This window comes from Siphateles boraxobius, unplaced genomic scaffold (assembly GCF_051911475.1).
Source record: "Siphateles boraxobius isolate OS27281-9 unplaced genomic scaffold, OSU_SipBor_1 24, whole genome shotgun sequence".
Classification (NCBI taxonomy): Eukaryota; Metazoa; Chordata; class Actinopteri; order Cypriniformes; family Leuciscidae; genus Siphateles; species Siphateles boraxobius.
Genome location: NW_027508855.1, coordinates 2433422 through 2451904, shown reverse-complemented (window position 1 = coordinate 2451904; position 18483 = coordinate 2433422). Strand labels below are relative to the sequence as shown.

General features: G+C 39.2%; 1 protein-coding gene across 2 annotated transcripts in view; it reads left to right on the top strand.

The window, feature by feature from the left end:
- zzef1 (zinc finger, ZZ-type with EF hand domain 1) overlaps positions 1-18483 on the top strand; it is a 53845-nt gene that overhangs the window by 20687 nt on the left and 14675 nt on the right. For both annotated transcript variants that reach the window (XM_077240720.1, XM_077240719.1), the window contains exons 24-49: positions 52-253; positions 1556-1698; positions 1793-2036; positions 3181-3260; positions 3341-3431; positions 3525-4026; positions 8255-8419; positions 8516-8635; positions 8869-9030; positions 9737-9866; positions 10268-10406; positions 10574-10739; positions 11646-11908; positions 12024-12193; positions 12315-12453; positions 12699-12871; positions 13034-13314; positions 14157-14331; positions 14505-14637; positions 15201-15433; positions 15768-16085; positions 16313-16413; positions 17089-17224; positions 17317-17676; positions 17821-17964; positions 18055-18223. In XM_077240720.1, the coding sequence (XP_077096835.1) occupies positions 52-253; positions 1556-1698; positions 1793-2036; positions 3181-3260; positions 3341-3431; positions 3525-4026; positions 8255-8419; positions 8516-8635; positions 8869-9030; positions 9737-9866; positions 10268-10406; positions 10574-10739; positions 11646-11908; positions 12024-12193; positions 12315-12453; positions 12699-12871; positions 13034-13314; positions 14157-14331; positions 14505-14637; positions 15201-15433; positions 15768-16085; positions 16313-16413; positions 17089-17224; positions 17317-17676; positions 17821-17964; positions 18055-18223 (4939 nt within the window). The remainder of the gene's footprint in view (positions 1-51; positions 254-1555; positions 1699-1792; positions 2037-3180; positions 3261-3340; positions 3432-3524; positions 4027-8254; positions 8420-8515; positions 8636-8868; positions 9031-9736; positions 9867-10267; positions 10407-10573; positions 10740-11645; positions 11909-12023; positions 12194-12314; positions 12454-12698; positions 12872-13033; positions 13315-14156; positions 14332-14504; positions 14638-15200; positions 15434-15767; positions 16086-16312; positions 16414-17088; positions 17225-17316; positions 17677-17820; positions 17965-18054; positions 18224-18483) is intronic.

The window sequence follows — 18483 nt, the reverse complement described above, 5'->3', positions numbered from 1 at the left end:
AGAGAAAAAAATTATGTATAATAAATAAATATATATATTTTTTGTCTTCAGAAAGTGACGTTTAAAGCGGGTCCCCAGCTGCAGTTTCTGTTTCATTCAGACAGCAGTAATAACGAATGGGGTTACAAGTTCACAGTGACGGCGTACGGCCTGCCAGACGTCACTGTGTCCTGGACCTCAGACCTGCAGCTCCTCGTGTCCAGGCTGATGGGACGTCTGGCCTCCCGCACCATGGCTTTGAAATCACCTTATGGTAAGAGATCGCACTGAAAATCGATGAATAAGTTGATTATTTCTCTGTTTAATTTATTTTAAAAATGCATATTTTATTATCTGTATTTATTCCAAAAACTCTATTCCACTATAATGTGTTCTCCTTCAAATAATAAATTGTAAATTAAAGGCTGTATAAAAATAATTGTAAATGTATCCACCTTATTTTGCAATGTGGATGTAAGCGATTTTCTGTGAATCTGCGAGACTTCCGGTTTATTAGCTGCTATAGATAAATAACTGGAAGTATAACAAAGTGCAGTAACTGGTAAAACTATTTGAACAAGAAAGCAGTGTGTTTGATCATAAAATATGCCAAATTGCAATATAAAGGAGCATCACAGACTGTTTTGTACAGCTAAAATAACTGGAAGTGAATGACCTTACACATTCAAATTTCAAATGGCTACTCCTGGCCAATTAAAAGTTGGTGGACGGGTCTACTTTTAATAAAAAAAAGGTTCAGCCCAAAATGAAAATTCTTTCATTAATTACTCACCCTCATGTCATTCCAAACCTGTAAGACTTTCGTTCATCTTCGGATCACAAATGAAGAAATGTTAGTGAAATCAGTTCGTTTAGAGTTCATAAAACTAATCCTTATGAATTGAGTGGTTTTGAAGAGACTTGATCACTTTATACGATGAACAGATTAAATTTAGGCTTTTATTCACATATAAACATTCATCAACTCAAACATCACTTATTGTAAAGGGAAGCTCAAGCATGTTCTCTTGACGTGCGAGAACGAGAACCAATGAGGTTCATTCTTGTTTGTTATGCAGCACATTTAAGCTTCCGCAAGAACCAATGAGGTTTGTTCTTGCGTGTCAAAGCAGGTTCGGTTGAGCTTCTGTTAATGTTCGCTGATCAGTGTTCTGTTTATATGTGAATAAAAGCCTAAATTAAATCTGTTCATCATTTAAAGCGATCGAGTCTCTTCGTAAAAACTAATCCAAATGAATTGAGCGGTTTAGTCTTTAATTTTCGGATCTCTTTATGAGCTTTTTGAAGCATCAAAGTGGTAATTTCGTAGACTGTCAATGGAGGGACAGGAATCTCTCAGATTTCATTAAAAATATCTTCATTTGTGTTCTGAAAATGAGCGAAAGTCTTACAGGTTTAGACCGTCATGAGGGTGAGTAAATTATGACTATTTTTTTCTTTTTGGGTGAACTAACCTTTTAAACTGTCATAATATAAATTGCATATAGTTGAGGAAGTGAGAAAACACACTGACTTATGGTGTTGGTTTTGTGCCATGTCTATCTTCCTCTTGAAGAAATCCGTGGTGTGAAGGAGTTACCTGCAGGCTTGATGAACCATGTCCTGTCCTGTCCTTTATGGAAGCCTGTCTTCAGACAAGGATTGAGTGGGCTTCCCGGAGAAAAAACGTTAGCACAGGCCAGCCTAGACACCGACCAGGTGAGGGTACTAGTAATATTACTGTATGTGTGTGTGTTTCAGTCCGAAAAAAGTCTAATTACATTTGTGCGTCTTGTGCAATTTTGTTCGACAGGAAGAGCCAACTCCCTGTGGAGATGAACTGGTGGAATTCCTGAAGGAGTTTGCTCGCTGGGATCCGTTGCAGGATTCTTCTGATGGCAGGACAGAGCTCATGAGGGCTCTTTTGATGACCTGCAAGAAGCAGCCATTCAGGAACGAGATTGCCGCGGGCTCAAAAGTGGACCAGGCGGTGAACGCCACCTGGGCTGCCATGGTGTATCACACACCGGCACTTCACCATAGTCTTAGGAGCTTTGGTAAGTTAAGACATTTTTAAGAGTTTTAAACAGGTTTTAGAGAGCAAACACTACAGAGAAATGTTGCTGACACTCTTGAAACATTTCTAAATCATTACTTGCTGAAACTGTTGAATCTTGTGAACAGACTATGAACAAACTCCATGAATTAATTCTCAAATCGATGGGACCAGATTGTTTATACCCATTGCAGAATAGGCCATTCCAGAATGACACACAAAATTTTAATACTAGGAAAAGCAGCAGCTCAATTGCATTTAAAGGGACACACAGAAAACAACGCGTTTTTACTGACCCTCAAAAAGGGACAATTTTAACATGCTGTAAAAAATAATCCGTTCGGGTATTTTGAGCTAAAACTTCACATATACACTCTGGGGACAACAGAGACTTATTTTATATATTATAAAAAGGGGCATTATACCACCCCTTTAAATTCCCTAAAATGTAATTGTTATCTTTAAAGCTGCAGTTCGTAACTTTTGCCACTCTAGCGGTTCATAAACAGAACTGCATGCATCTTGAATCTTAAATATTTCTTATTAATTTTACTTAATTTTGCTTTATTTTAAAACACAAAATCCTAAAACTGTCCCGGTTTAAATTAGTTAGATTTTGAAACCCAGATTTTTCAAAGTGTACATGAGTATAGACTTTCACATTTCACACCATCTTCATTCATCAGGGTAATGCTAACTCATCAAAACCTTGTCCCCTTGGGACAGGCAGTATTTAGTCTGTGTAACACAGTTCGTTGTTATGGGAAGAAGGAGGCGGGAACCGGCGAACATTTAAACAATTTAATAACAAAATAAAACAGCCCCTCACGGACGACTGCTGTCACATAATAAAACATAAACAACACAACATAAATCCAGGCCTGGCCTCTCTCGACCTCCACTGTCGTCACTCCTCCTTTTATGTTTCCGCTCCTCCGTGAGAGATACGAGACCGGTACGCCGCACTGGTGTCGCTCATCAGTAATCACGCCACCGTCCTCGTGCCGCTTACGGCCCTCGGCCTCGTCCTGCTCGCCACAGTCTGCTTCTGTAAGATGTTTGTATGAGCAGGACAATTCAGTGGTCACACATGTAAATGTCATTTTGACCAAATTTCCTTTCCTTTCTCATCTTCCCTGCATTAGTTACTAAAAACGGTCAGAGCGGTCTTAGCGAGGACATTATACAGGTTTACACCCTCGCAGATGGCATCAGAACATGGATGGTTAGTATGGCTTATGATTATTGGTTTTAAGATACCATATTTATTTTATATTTACTCTCTCATTTAAACTGTTTTGGTAGTTGGAGATGAAACAACGCTACCTTATGGGGAAAATGAATGGAGTAGAGGAAAAAGATCGAAGTCAGAATGAGGTTACGTTGGAGTCACTTGGTAAATATTGAAGCTATATTTGCACCTTTGATACACATTTTAAAAAATAATGAGGCTGCATTCTCACTCTCCCTTTTTTCACTCTCTAAACAGCTGAAATTTGCATCAGTAGAAGTTTGTTCCTCTTTCAATTCAGCCCGAGCGGTGGTATCTCTGCGCTTTCGGAACAAGAGTCTTCCAGATATGAAGATGGTGCCTGTGCTGCTCCTCTTCTCCGATCTATTTCGACCACAGAGGGAGACTTCCAACCCAGTCCCTCCATATCCCAGACGCCTGAGGGAGCAGAAGCAGCAGGGCCAGGTCAGAGTGAGCGGACACAAGAACAGGCATTCTCTGCATCAGAGGATGCTGGTCCTTCCAGCAGCATCAGTTCTCTGGGTGCCACGGGCTCCTCAGAAAGTCTTCAGTCTCAAACAGGAGACCCTCTGTCCCCGTTACTCTTCCCACGTAAAGCACCTTTCAGTCGGGGACGCTTGAGGCTCCTGTCCTTGCGATCTATGGAGGAGCCTCGCACAGCACCACCTGTCAAAGAGCGCTTCCCGATCCTCAAACACATCCTCAGCTTTATGAAGGACATGGTCATTAATGAGAGCAGGTATGAACTGAGTATTTTCACCTCATGATGTGAATACCAAGAAGTCTGATGCCATTATTCAACAGATTTTGATGCATAAACTCACATGTCGTGCTAACCCGTATGATTATCTGACACACTGTTACACAAAAGTATATATTGTGCTGAATGTCCTGTTGGCTTTTTTCCACACAGTAAAACTGATTAGTGACCGGGGTTCCAAAAGTGACAGTGTTAATGATCTTACAACTTGTTTGCTACGTTTTACTGAAATTACAGCTATTAATTGCTGAAATATCATGTATATTTGAACCATTATCTATGCATTAAAATCTGTTGAATTATGGTAGCATTTACTGTACATCTGAGAACACAGATGTACAGATCCTTCTTTTTGTTGTGCATTTTTTTGTTTTAATGTAACAATTTTCTAACACTTTTTAATAAATATACAGTAATAAAGTACTTACAAAAACTTAACAAAGTATTAGTTTATAATTAAGTCATAGTTAATATATTGGGAGCAGACTGGTAACCCGAAGGTTGCGGTTTCGATACTCAATGCTGGCAGAAAATGGCTGAGGTGCCATTTGTAGAGTACTTGTATTTAACGTTACTGTCGTAAACACCACTCATGCAGAGCGTATCTGCACTCACGGCCTCTGCACTTCATAATAATAAAGTAGCCTACCAAGTTAGGCTTACCTGAGCCTAAATGCCAGATGACACCAATAAAGTGTATCATGTACGTCGCATTATTTCGCAGGGCTCTCAAGTTTTGGAAGACAGGCAAGAGTGACATCCAGCCGACAGATACATTTTTGTCATTGGTTGTTGGGTTAAATCTTACCCAGATACAATAGTGCTATTTTCTGATTGGCTATTATGTAGCTCGACGAACAACACCAGAGGAGACGCGCATGATTCCTGCCGGTTCCACAGTGAGAGCGGCACGGCCAGAGTTTTGTGTGCTGCGGCATATTAAATATATTACAAATAGTTTGTCAGCGTGAGAAATACAATGTGTGGCGGGAGATCGTGACAAAAGACCGAAATGAGTGACTGTCACGCTCAATGCATGACACTTGAGAGCCCTGATTTCGTAACAATGTCCGTTATGATGTTGTTAGACATGATTATTGCAATTTATCATAATAGTTTGCAAATTGCGCTCATTAACACTATTTACAACATGTAGGCTTATTTATGTCCTGATAATTATGTGAGATATTGACAACTGTTCTCATGATAATCGCAGGAATCAACTTTAACAGTGAAAGACTGGGCGAGTGGGACTCTTGTTCGCTTCCTCGTGCTGTCATATTCTCGTTACCTTTTTCTTGACTCTTCCGACCGCGCTTTCTTCGTTTTTTTTCGCCATTCTGAAAACGCAGGTCCGATGTTTACTCGTGTCTGACTCCTTGCTCGGTCAGTCTGCCATTTCCTCTTTCTCTGTTCCTCCGATAATGCTTTTCTAGCTTTCTGCTTCTTATATGCCAGCTTTGCCATGGGACGATAGTTGTTCTTATAGCTAACCGTATCCTGGATGGGGGCGTGTACGCGTGCAGTGCCGTAAAGCAATTCGTTACCTCGCGAGACCTGATATCACACGATACTTCCTAACACTGAGGCCGGCGGCCCGCCGGCCCAAAGTTGCAAGGGTGGTTTTTCGGCTCACAGGCACCAGCGGGGTGCGAGACGACCACCATTCAGCACGAAATCAGTAATATAAACATTACAATGACTCCAAAGCTGTTCGGTTAAGGTAAAAAAGTTACTTAGTTCTGCTTTAAATGCAGAGGACAAATTCTAAGTATGGGTTACCATCATTCACGTCACTAAGTTCTACTTACTACTTGTAGTTTCTACATTTGTTGATATATTAATAGGATATATTTAAATAGTGAGTTCTTCTTTCATTGTCACTGTAATAAACACAATTATTATTGTAAATTAGCTCGTTGTAAAGGAATTGTTTTTTAGGAGTAAATAGTTTAACTGAATTGTGTTAATCACAGTGACAATACATTAAGAACTTACTATTTGTATATTGTCTATTAATATATTAACAATGTAGGGACTACAATATATTAACGATAAATTAACTATAAACTAATAATTCGCAAAGTACTTTATTACTGTATACTAGGGGTGTCCCCGACTAAGGATTTTCATAGTCGAATCAGAATCGTAAAGTCTTCCCTATAGTCGACTAATAGTCGAATCGTGTGTGTGGGGTTAGGGAGGGGGCGGGGCTTTAACATTTTAAAGCCGCGATGTACAGAGCATCACAAAAAGATATAGAAAAATATGTAGAAAAACATTTCGGATTAATACAACTAAGAAATAACATAAATAACTGCAGAAAGGCCACACTGCAGACAGGATTTGCATTTCACATGCAAATCAAATTAAATCAGCTAAATTGCCTGTGCGAGCAGGCTCTCAGTACCTACAGAGCGCAACATCTATGCACCGAAAAATAATCAACAATTAATTTACAGAATTAAATTAGAACAGAATATACCTTTCTAAAAAAAAAAAAAAAAATGAAATAACTCTGAATCAAGTCACAAGATGCAGAACAAATGTGTGCAAAGTGCTTAAAGTGCAGGGGAACATATATTCAAAACACAAGCCACAAATAGTTAAATTAGATTACCTTGAGTGATCAATAAATAAAAATAAAAAATAAAGATATTATTAAAATATCGAAAGTAGCCTATAGCCAGAATGGTCAACCTTGTCTTTTTAACTGCAGAAACAACAATAAACGCTGAACTCGAGTGACAGTTTATCTAAACATGTTCACAGCATCCAGAAATCAAATTAGAACCGGCTGAAATTTTTTGAAATCACTTGTACCCTGATTGAGAGAGAAAAAAATCTAGTCTTTCAGTCTGTGTCTCTGTGTCCGTTTGAGTCTTTTCAAATTGTTTGCGCGGATAAAATACATTCTAAAACACTTAACATGAACGTTTAACGTTAAACGTTTAACGGCTTAATTCCCTAAGACAGTTATGTTAAAAGATCAAATTGTATACACACCTTATTAATCAAGCATACTGTATAGCCTACAGAAAAGCAGATGAACCCAGAATATGAATGCAACGCGTTTAATTAAACGCTAATTTTCCTCCCATTGAAAACCGTTATTATAAAGAAAACACTTTACGTGACTTTCTATAGGAGGAACACGTTGCGTTCATATTCTGGGTTCATTTGCTTATCTGCACATTGTATGGTTTCTTAATGAGGTAGCATACTATACATTAATAAAGCCATGTAAAAGTGCCCTAGCGTTTTAAAAGCTTTTTTCACGTTAAGCGTTTTAGAATGTCCAGAGAAAAACCAACTGGCCTGCAGAAGTGTGATCATGGTTTTCCTGATGCTAAATCCACTTTGGGAAAATATCCTTTCTGATGGTGTGCATCCACTCTTTAGATTTTCTTATCCCATACATTTTTAAAGATTTAAATCCCTGCCGCCAAAACGCTCCTCTATCGGTCACGTATCGAAAGTGAAACTTAAATCTGTCACGGGGTGTTTGGATTTATTCATGCACGTTAAAAATATTTATTTAAAGCTTCTTCCTTTTGCACATTTGTATTTACAGCATTATCATAATAGGCTCCTATACTAACGTATTGACAGAAAACCAGTAGTTCTATGTGAAATCAGACACTGAGCACACGTATAACATCTGCGAAGATTCGACTGTGAGATTGGTAGTTGAATCAGGCTCCTCCTATCGATGCATCGAATCTTCGACTGTTCGGGGTCACCCCTACTGTATACTTGTTATAAAGCGTTACAAAATGGGTAAATGTAATTGTAATTGTAAGGTTTTTAGAAGAAGTCTCTTATTCTCATCAAGGCTGCATTTATTTGTTTTCTATTTTAATATATTTTAAAAAGTAAATTATTAATGTGATAACGGCAAGGCTGAATTTTCAGCATCATTACTCCAGTCTTCAGTCACATGATCCTTCACAATTATTCCAGTATGTTGATTTACTACTCCAGAAGCATTTCTTATCAATGTGGGAGGCATTGTGCTGCTTTATTTCTTTAATAGTCTCACTGAGTTTTCCAAATTTTTTAATGTGTGCATATTGTGTTGTGTGTTGTTGTTGTTGTTGTGTGTGTGTGTTTGTGTGTGTGTGTGCGTGTGCGTGTGTGCGTGTGCGTGTGCGTGTGCGTGTGCGTGCGCGTGCGCGTGCGCGTGCGTGTGTGTGTGTTTTTTCAGTGTTCTTCAAACTCTGGCTCTGAAGAAAGCACAGGCTCTGAGTGTGTGTGAGGTGCTGGAGCTCGTGCAGAAGTGTATACTCACCCTGGGGAAACCGCACCTCTTCCAGGCACCCTGTATTTTGTTTCTCCAGGAACTCTTGGCCTGTCAGAAAGATTTCACCAAGTATGTTATCCAAAACAATGGGCTATCACTTATGGTACTAATAATATCTACTAGTACTATCCTAATCATAATTTTAACTCAATCTTTCTTTCTCAGTTACTTTTCTCAGTTGGCGGGCAGCGGGCAGGAGATGAGGGAGCTGGTCAGGCATTCGCATCATCAGCTGGTTCTCATGCTAGTAGCGGCCGTGCAGGGCTTCAACGCACTGAACGAAAAGTGGGTTCTCTCTCCCGTTTTTAAACATTTGTTCTACAATATAAACTACATAGTCATACCCTAAACATGAATTTTTAAACCCTCGTGTGCTTTATAATAATAAAGTTGCCACATAAGGACTACAAATACATGCTTGATAAATCGGGACAACTGCTGTAGTCCTTATATACAACATAATCTTTTTTATGTCCTTTCTATGTTTTATGCCCGTTATGTCTTCTTTATGCCCTCAGGGTCCTGCTGCCTGCCCTGTCATGTGTGCAGACATGTCTGTTGCATTTGCTGGATATGAGCTGGGAGGCTGAGGATTTGTTGCTGTTTCAGGACATCAAACTGCCTGATCTTCTGCTCACCATGTCACAGGAAAACATCAGTGTACATGACATTGCCATCAGGTATGAGCTGGCTTAGGACAGATATAGAGCAGTCGTTCTCAGCCATTTTGACTTGAATTCAACCTTTTTTGTGATTCCAGAAGATTCTGATTCAGTGTATTCTTAAATAAAAACATCTTGATCTATTTGGGTTTTTAGTGTTAAAATTAGGTTTGTTTTTTAAATATAATTTAATCATTTGAAGTCATCCTGTGGCCCCCTGGTTGAGAACCACTTATCTAGAGTAAACTTGATTATTAAATTGGGATTTTATTAAAAAAGACACATGAAGGAAGTGCGTTATTGAAATAGTGTATTGTTATGACCATATTCATTTATAATGCTCTTGTTGACTTTGATAATGTCCCATTAGAATTGAAGGAAAGGTATTTTCTAATAAAACACCAGATTCAATTTATGACAAATGGCCGCAGCCACAGGGACTTCAGTTGTTAAAAGACTTCAATATAAAAGGAGGGTAAAAATGAGGAGGGAGACAGACAGACAGTGGATGTCCAAATCTATTATCTGTTGACTTCTAACGTGTAGTTGTTGAACATGTCTTGAGTACTTTACTGTTTTGTTGTTAGTTTTTTTGCATTATTGAAACTATTAATAGGGCGGTAATCTACACTTAATCCTGATCTCACAAACTAGGTTTAAAATGTATCAAATGTTTTATTTGGCTTCTCATCTGTCCTTTTCTTCATGTGACATGGTGGTGTAGTCAGTGGACGGAGGAGGATGAGATCGCTGACTACGAGAGGAACTCTGAATGGATGGATGAGTGTTTGGACGGCATGTTTGAGAAATGGTTTGACAAGATCAGCCAGGCCTCAGTGGAGGACAAGAGAAAGGTACAGATATCACACCAAATAAATGTTTTCCTCCACAGTAAAACTAGATAACAAAAGACAATCTAATTTCGCATTAATAACAATTTTTTTAAATAATGGAGACAATTAAATAAGTCAGCTAAATTAACACAAAGTAACTTTTGGGTGGAGGTATTGCATTATTATTCATGCTTGTCATCTTTATTGAATGTATTCCTGCAAACCAATGGTTAATCTCTGCAAACACACTGTTCAGGCAGAGCAAATATTAAAGTTTTTAAGTTTACATTTTGATCTAGTTCATCTGTGAACAGTGTTTGTTCTCTGCAAAAGCACATATTTTACACACTTCCATTTGCAACCTACCCAATAAACATATTGTATATTTTTGGTGCTCAGTCACTGACCTTTGACCTTTGCAGATGCACATGTTCATTGCACGCTACTGCGACCTGCTAAATGTGGAGATTTCGTGTGATGGCTGCGAGCGGATTGCACCGTGGCATCGCTACCGGTGCCTGCAGTGCACAGACATGGACCTGTGCAAGACCTGCTTCCTCAGTGAGTCACTTACACTGTAATGAGGGGAAAGCAACATTGTCATGAAGCATTATTTCCACTTATTTATTACAATAACATAAAGTTAGACACTATGTAATGAATCTATTGCAGCAGCAGCACATTTCTCAGGAGTGTGTGTGTTGAACGGTTCTGCTCTTCTTGTTCAGGTGGTGCTAAACCAGAAGGCCATGAGGATGACCATGAGATGGTCAACATGGAGTATGCCTGTGACCACTGCCAGGGCCTTATCGTGGGCAGCAGGATTAACTGTAATGTCTGTGAGGACTTTGATCTTTGCTTTGGCTGTTACAATGCCAAAAAATACCCAGACAGGTAATACACGCCGGGGTGTGCAATATCAACTGTTTTAACGATGTGGGATCTGACATTATCGAATAAGTCCCTTACTTCGCAAAAACAATCCTAGAGAGTCCACTCATACACTTCGTGAAGTAGCCTTTTAAGTTTAGGACTTCTGCACATGTGCATTTAGATCTTGAAAATGCTTTCGCTGCAAGATTTACTTTTATTAATATAAAAGAATATTTGTCTTTTAGGCTATTTTTATATCCTATGATATAGTTAAGCAATCACACAAAGAGTGACGTTTTTTGTGTTTTTTGTAATATCAGCACGATGGCAAATGTAATATTTATTTTTTACAACAGTTTAATAAACAAGAAGTTAAGTAACTTACATTTTAAAACAATATTGCCTGGTTTTGATCCATTTCACCAACAAAAATAGTTAACAAAGCCACAGCAGATCTGTTTTGCATTTGAGCAACACACTGCTGTGTTTTGTTACTAAATGAAACAGTCCTCTTGAACTACCCTTTACACAGAATATGTGGAATATCTTATAATATAAAACTTTAGGAATCAGATGTCCACAGGAGTCTTCAACCTGCCAAAGTACCAGCAGAATAACACACTCAGCAAAATAAAGTTTAATTATCGTTTCTAAAAGATTTTTTTCAGTATCGCACACCCTTAAATACACGTGCCACACAATCATGAAGACAACCACTAGCATGTATGTCTGAGTCTAAGACAGCAACTAAACAATGGTCATTAAAGTATTAACCATTCCCTAACAATTTTTCTAAATAAACAACAATATATATTATATATTTTATTATATATATTATATATATATATATATATGTATGTGTGTGTGTGTGTGTATATATATAAACGTATAAATTATATATATATATATTTTTTCCCCTCTCTCCAGCCATCTGCCCACCCACCGTATCACAGTGTACCCTATGGTCACCATCCGCATCAGTGACCGCCACAGACTCATCCAGCCCTACATACATAACTACTCCTGGCTTCTTTTTGCCACGCTCGCCCTGTTCACCTCTGAGCTGGTCAGCGAGAGAGCGCAGGACGGAGAGCCTCTGGATGATGTCACCCTCGGTTATGCTAGCGCTCTGCAGACCCGCTGCTCTGACATCATAAATGAGTGCCTGCTGAAGGGACAGACTGGGAAAGGTAATCAGTATAGTTGAATGTCGATGATCTGTTAGGAATTATATTATGTGTTAACTAGAAATGGAAGTCTAAAGTGGTTTGTATGTATAGTTAGAGGTGCTGTTGTTTCCTGTAGGTTTACGAGCCTCTGCCCTGCTGTCCCTACTTTCTTCTAATGAATCGGCCACAGAGAGTGAACTGTGTCCTGCGACGGCTGGCTCCTCTCAGGACATCAGCAGCACAGACACCTCCTCACTGCCTAGCAGCACTACAGCTATCTGCTCCCCTTTGCTACCTAGAGACAGAGTCAGTCACTGCACATACTACATTACTGAAGCTCTTTGCCTTTTTTTATTTATTTTTATCTGTGACAGGGAAAAAAACAATATCATGAGGACAGATGTATGGTTTTTTTTTTCTTGACAAGAAACCCCAAAAGCAGGACCCTAATGCAGAAGATGATGCGAGGAGGAGGAAGCTAGTCTCTGAAGATACGTCAGACTCGTCCAGTGCAAGTCAGACACCCTCTGTGTCTAGTGAGGAGACACTGTCACCTGGAGTCAGAGGTGAGCCTGTACCGGAGTACTCTTCAATAATAAAGAGCTCTAGTCTACAGTATAATATCTTTATGTAGTCAAAGTTTGATTTCTGCTTTAGGTGTAAATTTGTTGCATTTGAATGTCTTGTGGGATTCAATCAAAGACAAGAACATAGAAGGTGTATATGGGGACAAAACTATTATAGTAAAAATGTTGTTACAGCATTATAGGTAACTAATTTAGTGTATATATTGTTTTTGTGTGTGTCTCAGTTTCAGAGTCAAGTGGAGATACTATCACATCTCCTACCTCAGAAAATGTGGACGCATACAAAGACCAGGAGGAGAAGACAGCCCGGGGGCCGCTACAGGAACACGTGTTTGCTGAATGCTCCAGAGAGAGAATTCTGGGATTGTTGGCAGCCATGTTGCCTGCAACCAAACCGGTAAAAAAAAAAATTCCAGTTTAATTTGTAATTGCTGGCTTTTGGTTTGTTGGCAGAGATTACTTTGTAAAATGTTTGATTTTATAACCATTTTAAATACCTCTTTTTTTTCACATTTCTATTCTACAATATATGCTCATATACAAATGTAATCCTCTATAGGGCAGCCCAGTATCTTTGTCCAGCTTGAGTCCCATCCTGCCACTGCTGTTTAGAGTGGTCATCTCAAATGCCGGCTGTCTCAATGAAACATACCACCTGACACTAGGTCTTCTGGGACAGCTTCTGTTAAGGATTGCTCCTGCTGAGGCTGATGCAGCTGTGTCAGAGGCACTGACAGATAAATTTGAGCTCCTTACCCTCGGAGATGGAGCAGCACTTGATGTTCCTGGTTGGAAGACCACTCAACTGCTCTTCAGTCTGGGAGCAGTGTGTCTGGACAGGTAGTGTGACTTAAAATGTAACATATGGCTGAATATAATGTGTATGAGAGCTCTTCAATCTGAATAGGGTGACAGAGCTGAACACATTTTACTGTTAAATATTGTGTTAAATAATACTGTTAAGTATTGATGATACTTATGATACTTACATTGTATGGTATAAACAATGCTTCCAATTGCAAAGCCACTTAAATTATCATTTTGATGTACAGTGTCAGTTCGGGGTCAGTAAAATATATATTTATTTTATACTTTATTGTATTAAATTGACCAGACATTTATGATGTTAACAAAAGTTTTCTATTTCAAATAAATTTAGTTTTTGAACTTTCTGTTTGTCAAAGAATCCTAAAACATTGCATCATGTTTTCCACAAATATATTATGTAGCACAACTGTTTTCAATTTTGGTAATGCTAAGAAATGTTTCTGGAGCAGCAAATCAGTATATTAGCTTGATTTCTAAAGGATCATGTGACACTGAAGACTGAAGTAATGATGCTGAAAATTCAGCTTTGCCGTCACAGGAATAAATGACGTTTTTAAAATAATTATAAATACAAAACGGTTATTTGTTTTTCCTTTATTTTTGATCAAATAAATGCAGCCTTGGTGAACAAACGAGACCTCTTTCTAAATCTTTTTTTTTTTTTTTATCTTACTGACCCCAAAAGAGACAATTAAACATTTTGCTGAACTTTACCCTTTTTTTAACTTTACTTCAGCTTTGAAGGAAGTTATTGTATTTTTATATATTTTGTATTTAATTTTTAACAAAATGATGTTTTATATAACACTTTTCACTTGTGTCTGTGTCCATCATCTGTCTTTACATGACAACAGTCGTATCGGTCTGGATTGGGCATGTTCAGTGGCGGACATCTTGCGCAACCTGAATGTTTCTTCACAGTGGTGTGCTGTTGTGGCAGCTTTCACTGATCACTGCATCCAGCAATTACCACAGCAACTTAAGAGAACCAACCTCTTCACTTTGCTGGTGCTCGTGGGATTCCCTGAGGTATGAACGAACATGCCACACGTGCACGCTAACACACTTAATATTGGCCTGTATTAAGTTAAATGTAGAATTATATAACAATGTGCTGTTACAATCACACTTATTTGAAGATGCAAAAGCCCTTATAACATTTTGAAAAAGCTTCTCATAATAAACGTGTCTCTTGATATTAGGTTCTGTGCATGGGGACTCAGGCTGTGTTCATCGATAATGCCAACGAACAGCACAACATGATTCTGCTCAAACACTTCACTGAGAAGAACAGAGCTGCTGTGGTGGACGTCAAGACTCGTAAGAGGAGAACAGGTGCGAGTAGAGTAGAGGTTCATCAAACTTATCACACTCATCTCTCAAATTTTCTCAGCTGTAAAAATACCAGAGCTGCACGAGTCTTTCAGCAAAGTCTAAAATCACATGACTGCCGATGATATTCAAACCCACCTTCATTTACAAAGGGTGTGTCTGCTTTACTCCCTTGTTTAACAGACTTACTGGCTTCTAAGGCTTTAAATATAACAGAGCAAATATTTGATGACTGCAATGTGTATTTCTCTGTTGTAAAACAATCATATGCTGAAAAAACAAAACAAAATGTTTGTTGTGATTGTCGAACTGGCTTTTAAATTTCGACCACTGAAAGTTTGTTGTGGGTAGCATAATTGGCAGCATCTTACAGATTCGCTACTATCTTCAGAATTAAAGTTGATGAAGACATCTCAGTAGACAGGATGTTCAATAAACATTCAACTAAGACTTCTTAACCTCAGTTAATGGCTGCGTAGAGGACATTTCAGAAACACCCATGGTCACTCAAAACAAGTAATGGTAGGAAATGGCATTAATGCGACTCTCTGTGTATTTCCTCTCAGTGAAAGACTACCAGTTAGTCCAGGTGCATGAGAGCAGCAGCAGCAATGATGTGGAGTCTCATGAGGGACAGGCTGTGTCCCTGACTTCCGCCCACCTGAGATGCTACCTGAAGAACTTCACCTCTATTGTGAGTCACCTGTTGCAGGTCGAGGTGGAGAGCAGTGCCCAAGATGCTGTGGAGGCCACCTGGGTGCTCTCTCTCGCTCTTAAAGGACTCTATAACTCTCTGAAGGTATTCACCAGACACCTGAACTGTGTGTGCGTGTGTGCGTGCGTGCGTGCGTGCGTGCGTATGTGTGTTTGTATATATAGGTGTATATATATATATATATATATATATATATATATGTGTATATGTGTGTTTGTGTGTATATATATATATATATATATGTATGTGTATGTATATATATATGTATGTGTGTTTGTTTATATATATATAGTGTATCAAATATACAATAATTACAGTTGTTATACACATTATATATACTTTATTTTCCAAATACATTTTAGGGTCATTATATAAATACACAACAAGTCATGAGTGGTCATGTTTTCCTCTCTTGCAGAAGCACGGTGTGGATCAAGCCCAGGAGGCCATCCAAGGCTCCGGCCTGATGCAGCTCCTGGTCCGTAAGTGCAGCAAAGGCACAGGCTTCAGCAAGATGTGGCTTTTGCGAGACCTAGAGATCCTCTCCATCATGCTTTATTCCTCTAAGCGAGAGATCCACTCCATGGCAGAGGACGGAGACACTGAGACAGATGGAGAGAAGGAGAGAGAGAAAGAGCATGACTCTGATCACTCCAGCTGCTGCGCTGATGATGCTGATCCAAACAGACCGGATCCACTGGAAGGACTGGATGAAGAGACAAAGATCTGTTTCCAGGTTAGGCTTCAGACACTCATCCTCTGTTAGACATGGGCCTTTTTCACCTCCTTCTGTTCTTCTCATATCTCTTCTAGCAGTTATGAATCATCAGATTGAATGAGTGTTGTAATTGCTCCTCACCAGCTGAGTTGGAGAAGGAAAGGGGGGTGGATAATTCACAGTACTAGAATGTAGAAATTAGTATGTAGAGGAATAATTAGCTCTGATATTTGTCTTGCTCTTAGATTACCCATGATGCTCTCAATGCCCCACTGCACATCTTGAGAGCCATGTATGAGCTCCAGATGAAGAGGACAGACTCTTTCTTCCTTGAGGTGCAGAAAAGGTGAGTTACACTTTGAATTAGCATTTCTGTTATATAGTCAAGTTTTACATTTTTACAATGAAAGAGCTCAAAAATGTGCATACCCCTTGCAGAATCAGAGAAAAAATATATGAAAAAATAAGAGACATAGGGTCAGATTTACTAAACAGGGCAAATTAGCGTGAGCGCAATTCCAAAAAAGTTCTGCTCGTGATCACCTTGCATGATTCATTTAAATACTCTCCTCCCATAAATTTTGCATCTGAAAGTGAAACTCCAACAACTGCAAATGCAATAAGGTCAGCCATTAAAAAAATATCTGTTCACATCTTTTCAATCCTGACAGTAGTTTATTAACAGCAAAAAGGGTTTTCACTGGCGCAAGCTGTTAGTAAATCTGGTCCATAGTTTGACTGGAATTATACAAATCTATGCATCAGTGACTTCTTGATCTGTAATCTCTCAGTGAGCGGTTTATTATTAAACAAATAATTTTGAAAATATTTAAAATAGGATCATCCATTTTTAGCGATCCTTAATATCTACACAGTGCTAAAGTTCTTGCAGATTTTGTGAGGGGTGTGGAAACTTATTAGCAGAATTGCAAATAAATATTGTGTGTAACTCAGTTGTATTAAATAAAATCAAGGACTTTCTCTCAAATAATCCTTTTTTTTCTAAAATATCATCTATCAGGTTTGACGGTGATGCTATAAAAACCGATGAGACTATTCGTACGCTGGCACAGAAGTGGCAACCATCTAAAAGACCTCGTTCTGAGGAAAGAAGCACCAAGGCTGTAGATACAGATATTATCATTGTCCCCTGTGTGGTAAGACTCATTTTAAGATTAAACCTATATTTGAGTATATTTTGTGATCTTGAGTAAATTAAGTTAATTCACTCTACTTTCTTTGACCTTAGTCTAAACCCACCCGGTGTGAAAAGGCCACAGAAGAAACGAACGTCATCACACAGAAACTTATCACCAACAGCGAGAGTGACCTGCAGCTGAGTTACGCCAAACAGCAGCGCACCAAAAGCTCAGCTCTGTTGCATAAAGAGCTGGACGCCCGCAGTAACAAGGCAGTGCGACAGTACCTTTTCAAGGTGAACGAGGCCATTGCTATCCTGTACGCTCGTCATGTGTTGGCGACGCTGCTGACCAACTGGCCTTCTGACACACCCATCAGAGAGGAAGACCTTGAGCTGACTGGAGCTTCTCACATGGCCTACATACTGGACATGCTCATGCAACTAGAGGAGAGACCGATGTGGGGGAAGGTGAGAAGGAGATTTGTTGTCAGGATCTAAAATGTCAAACCTGTGAGTGAGTTGATAAAATTTACAGGCAGGAACTATGTTTCTTTCAATGAAACCGTACCATTATTACTAGCATAAATTTCTTCCTCACATATTGCATCTCAGATCTTGCAGAAGGTACTGAGGGGCTGCAGCCAGAGCATGCTGGGTAATCTGTCACTGACTGCATGTCAGTTTATGGAGGAGCCTGGGATGGCCGTGCAGGTCCGTGAGTCCAAGCACCCCTATGACAACAATACCAACTTTGAGGTATGAATTCCATTTTATTTTTTTACTCAAAATCATGATCATGATTGAGTCTTTCTGGTCCACTCAGTGTCATCCTTTCCATTGTCTCAGGATAAGGTGCACATCCCTGGAGCGATCTTCCTGTCTGTGAAGTTCGACTCACGCTGTCACACAGAGGAAGGATGTGACGAGCTCCTGATGGCCAGCAGTAGTGACTTCCTGCAGGACCTGCACACTTTCAGTGGTTCTCACCAGAAATGGACGGACTTTGAGATTCCTGGTGAGAGTTTGAGAAAGTGGCATGTTTGAGTGCTAGTGGTTTATAAATAAATCATAACAGACTGACGTTTACTTGGTTTGGACTTACCTTTACTTGAATTAGTCTGAATTTCTGCAAAAATTGGTCATATAATTAAATCATAACAAGAAACGAAGTCTGCTTTTAAAAGTAGTACACAAACATGATTGTTCGCTGTCCGCCAAACTGAAACTGAAACTGAAACCGGGTTCGAATCCACTGTGAGACACCAATGTGTCCCT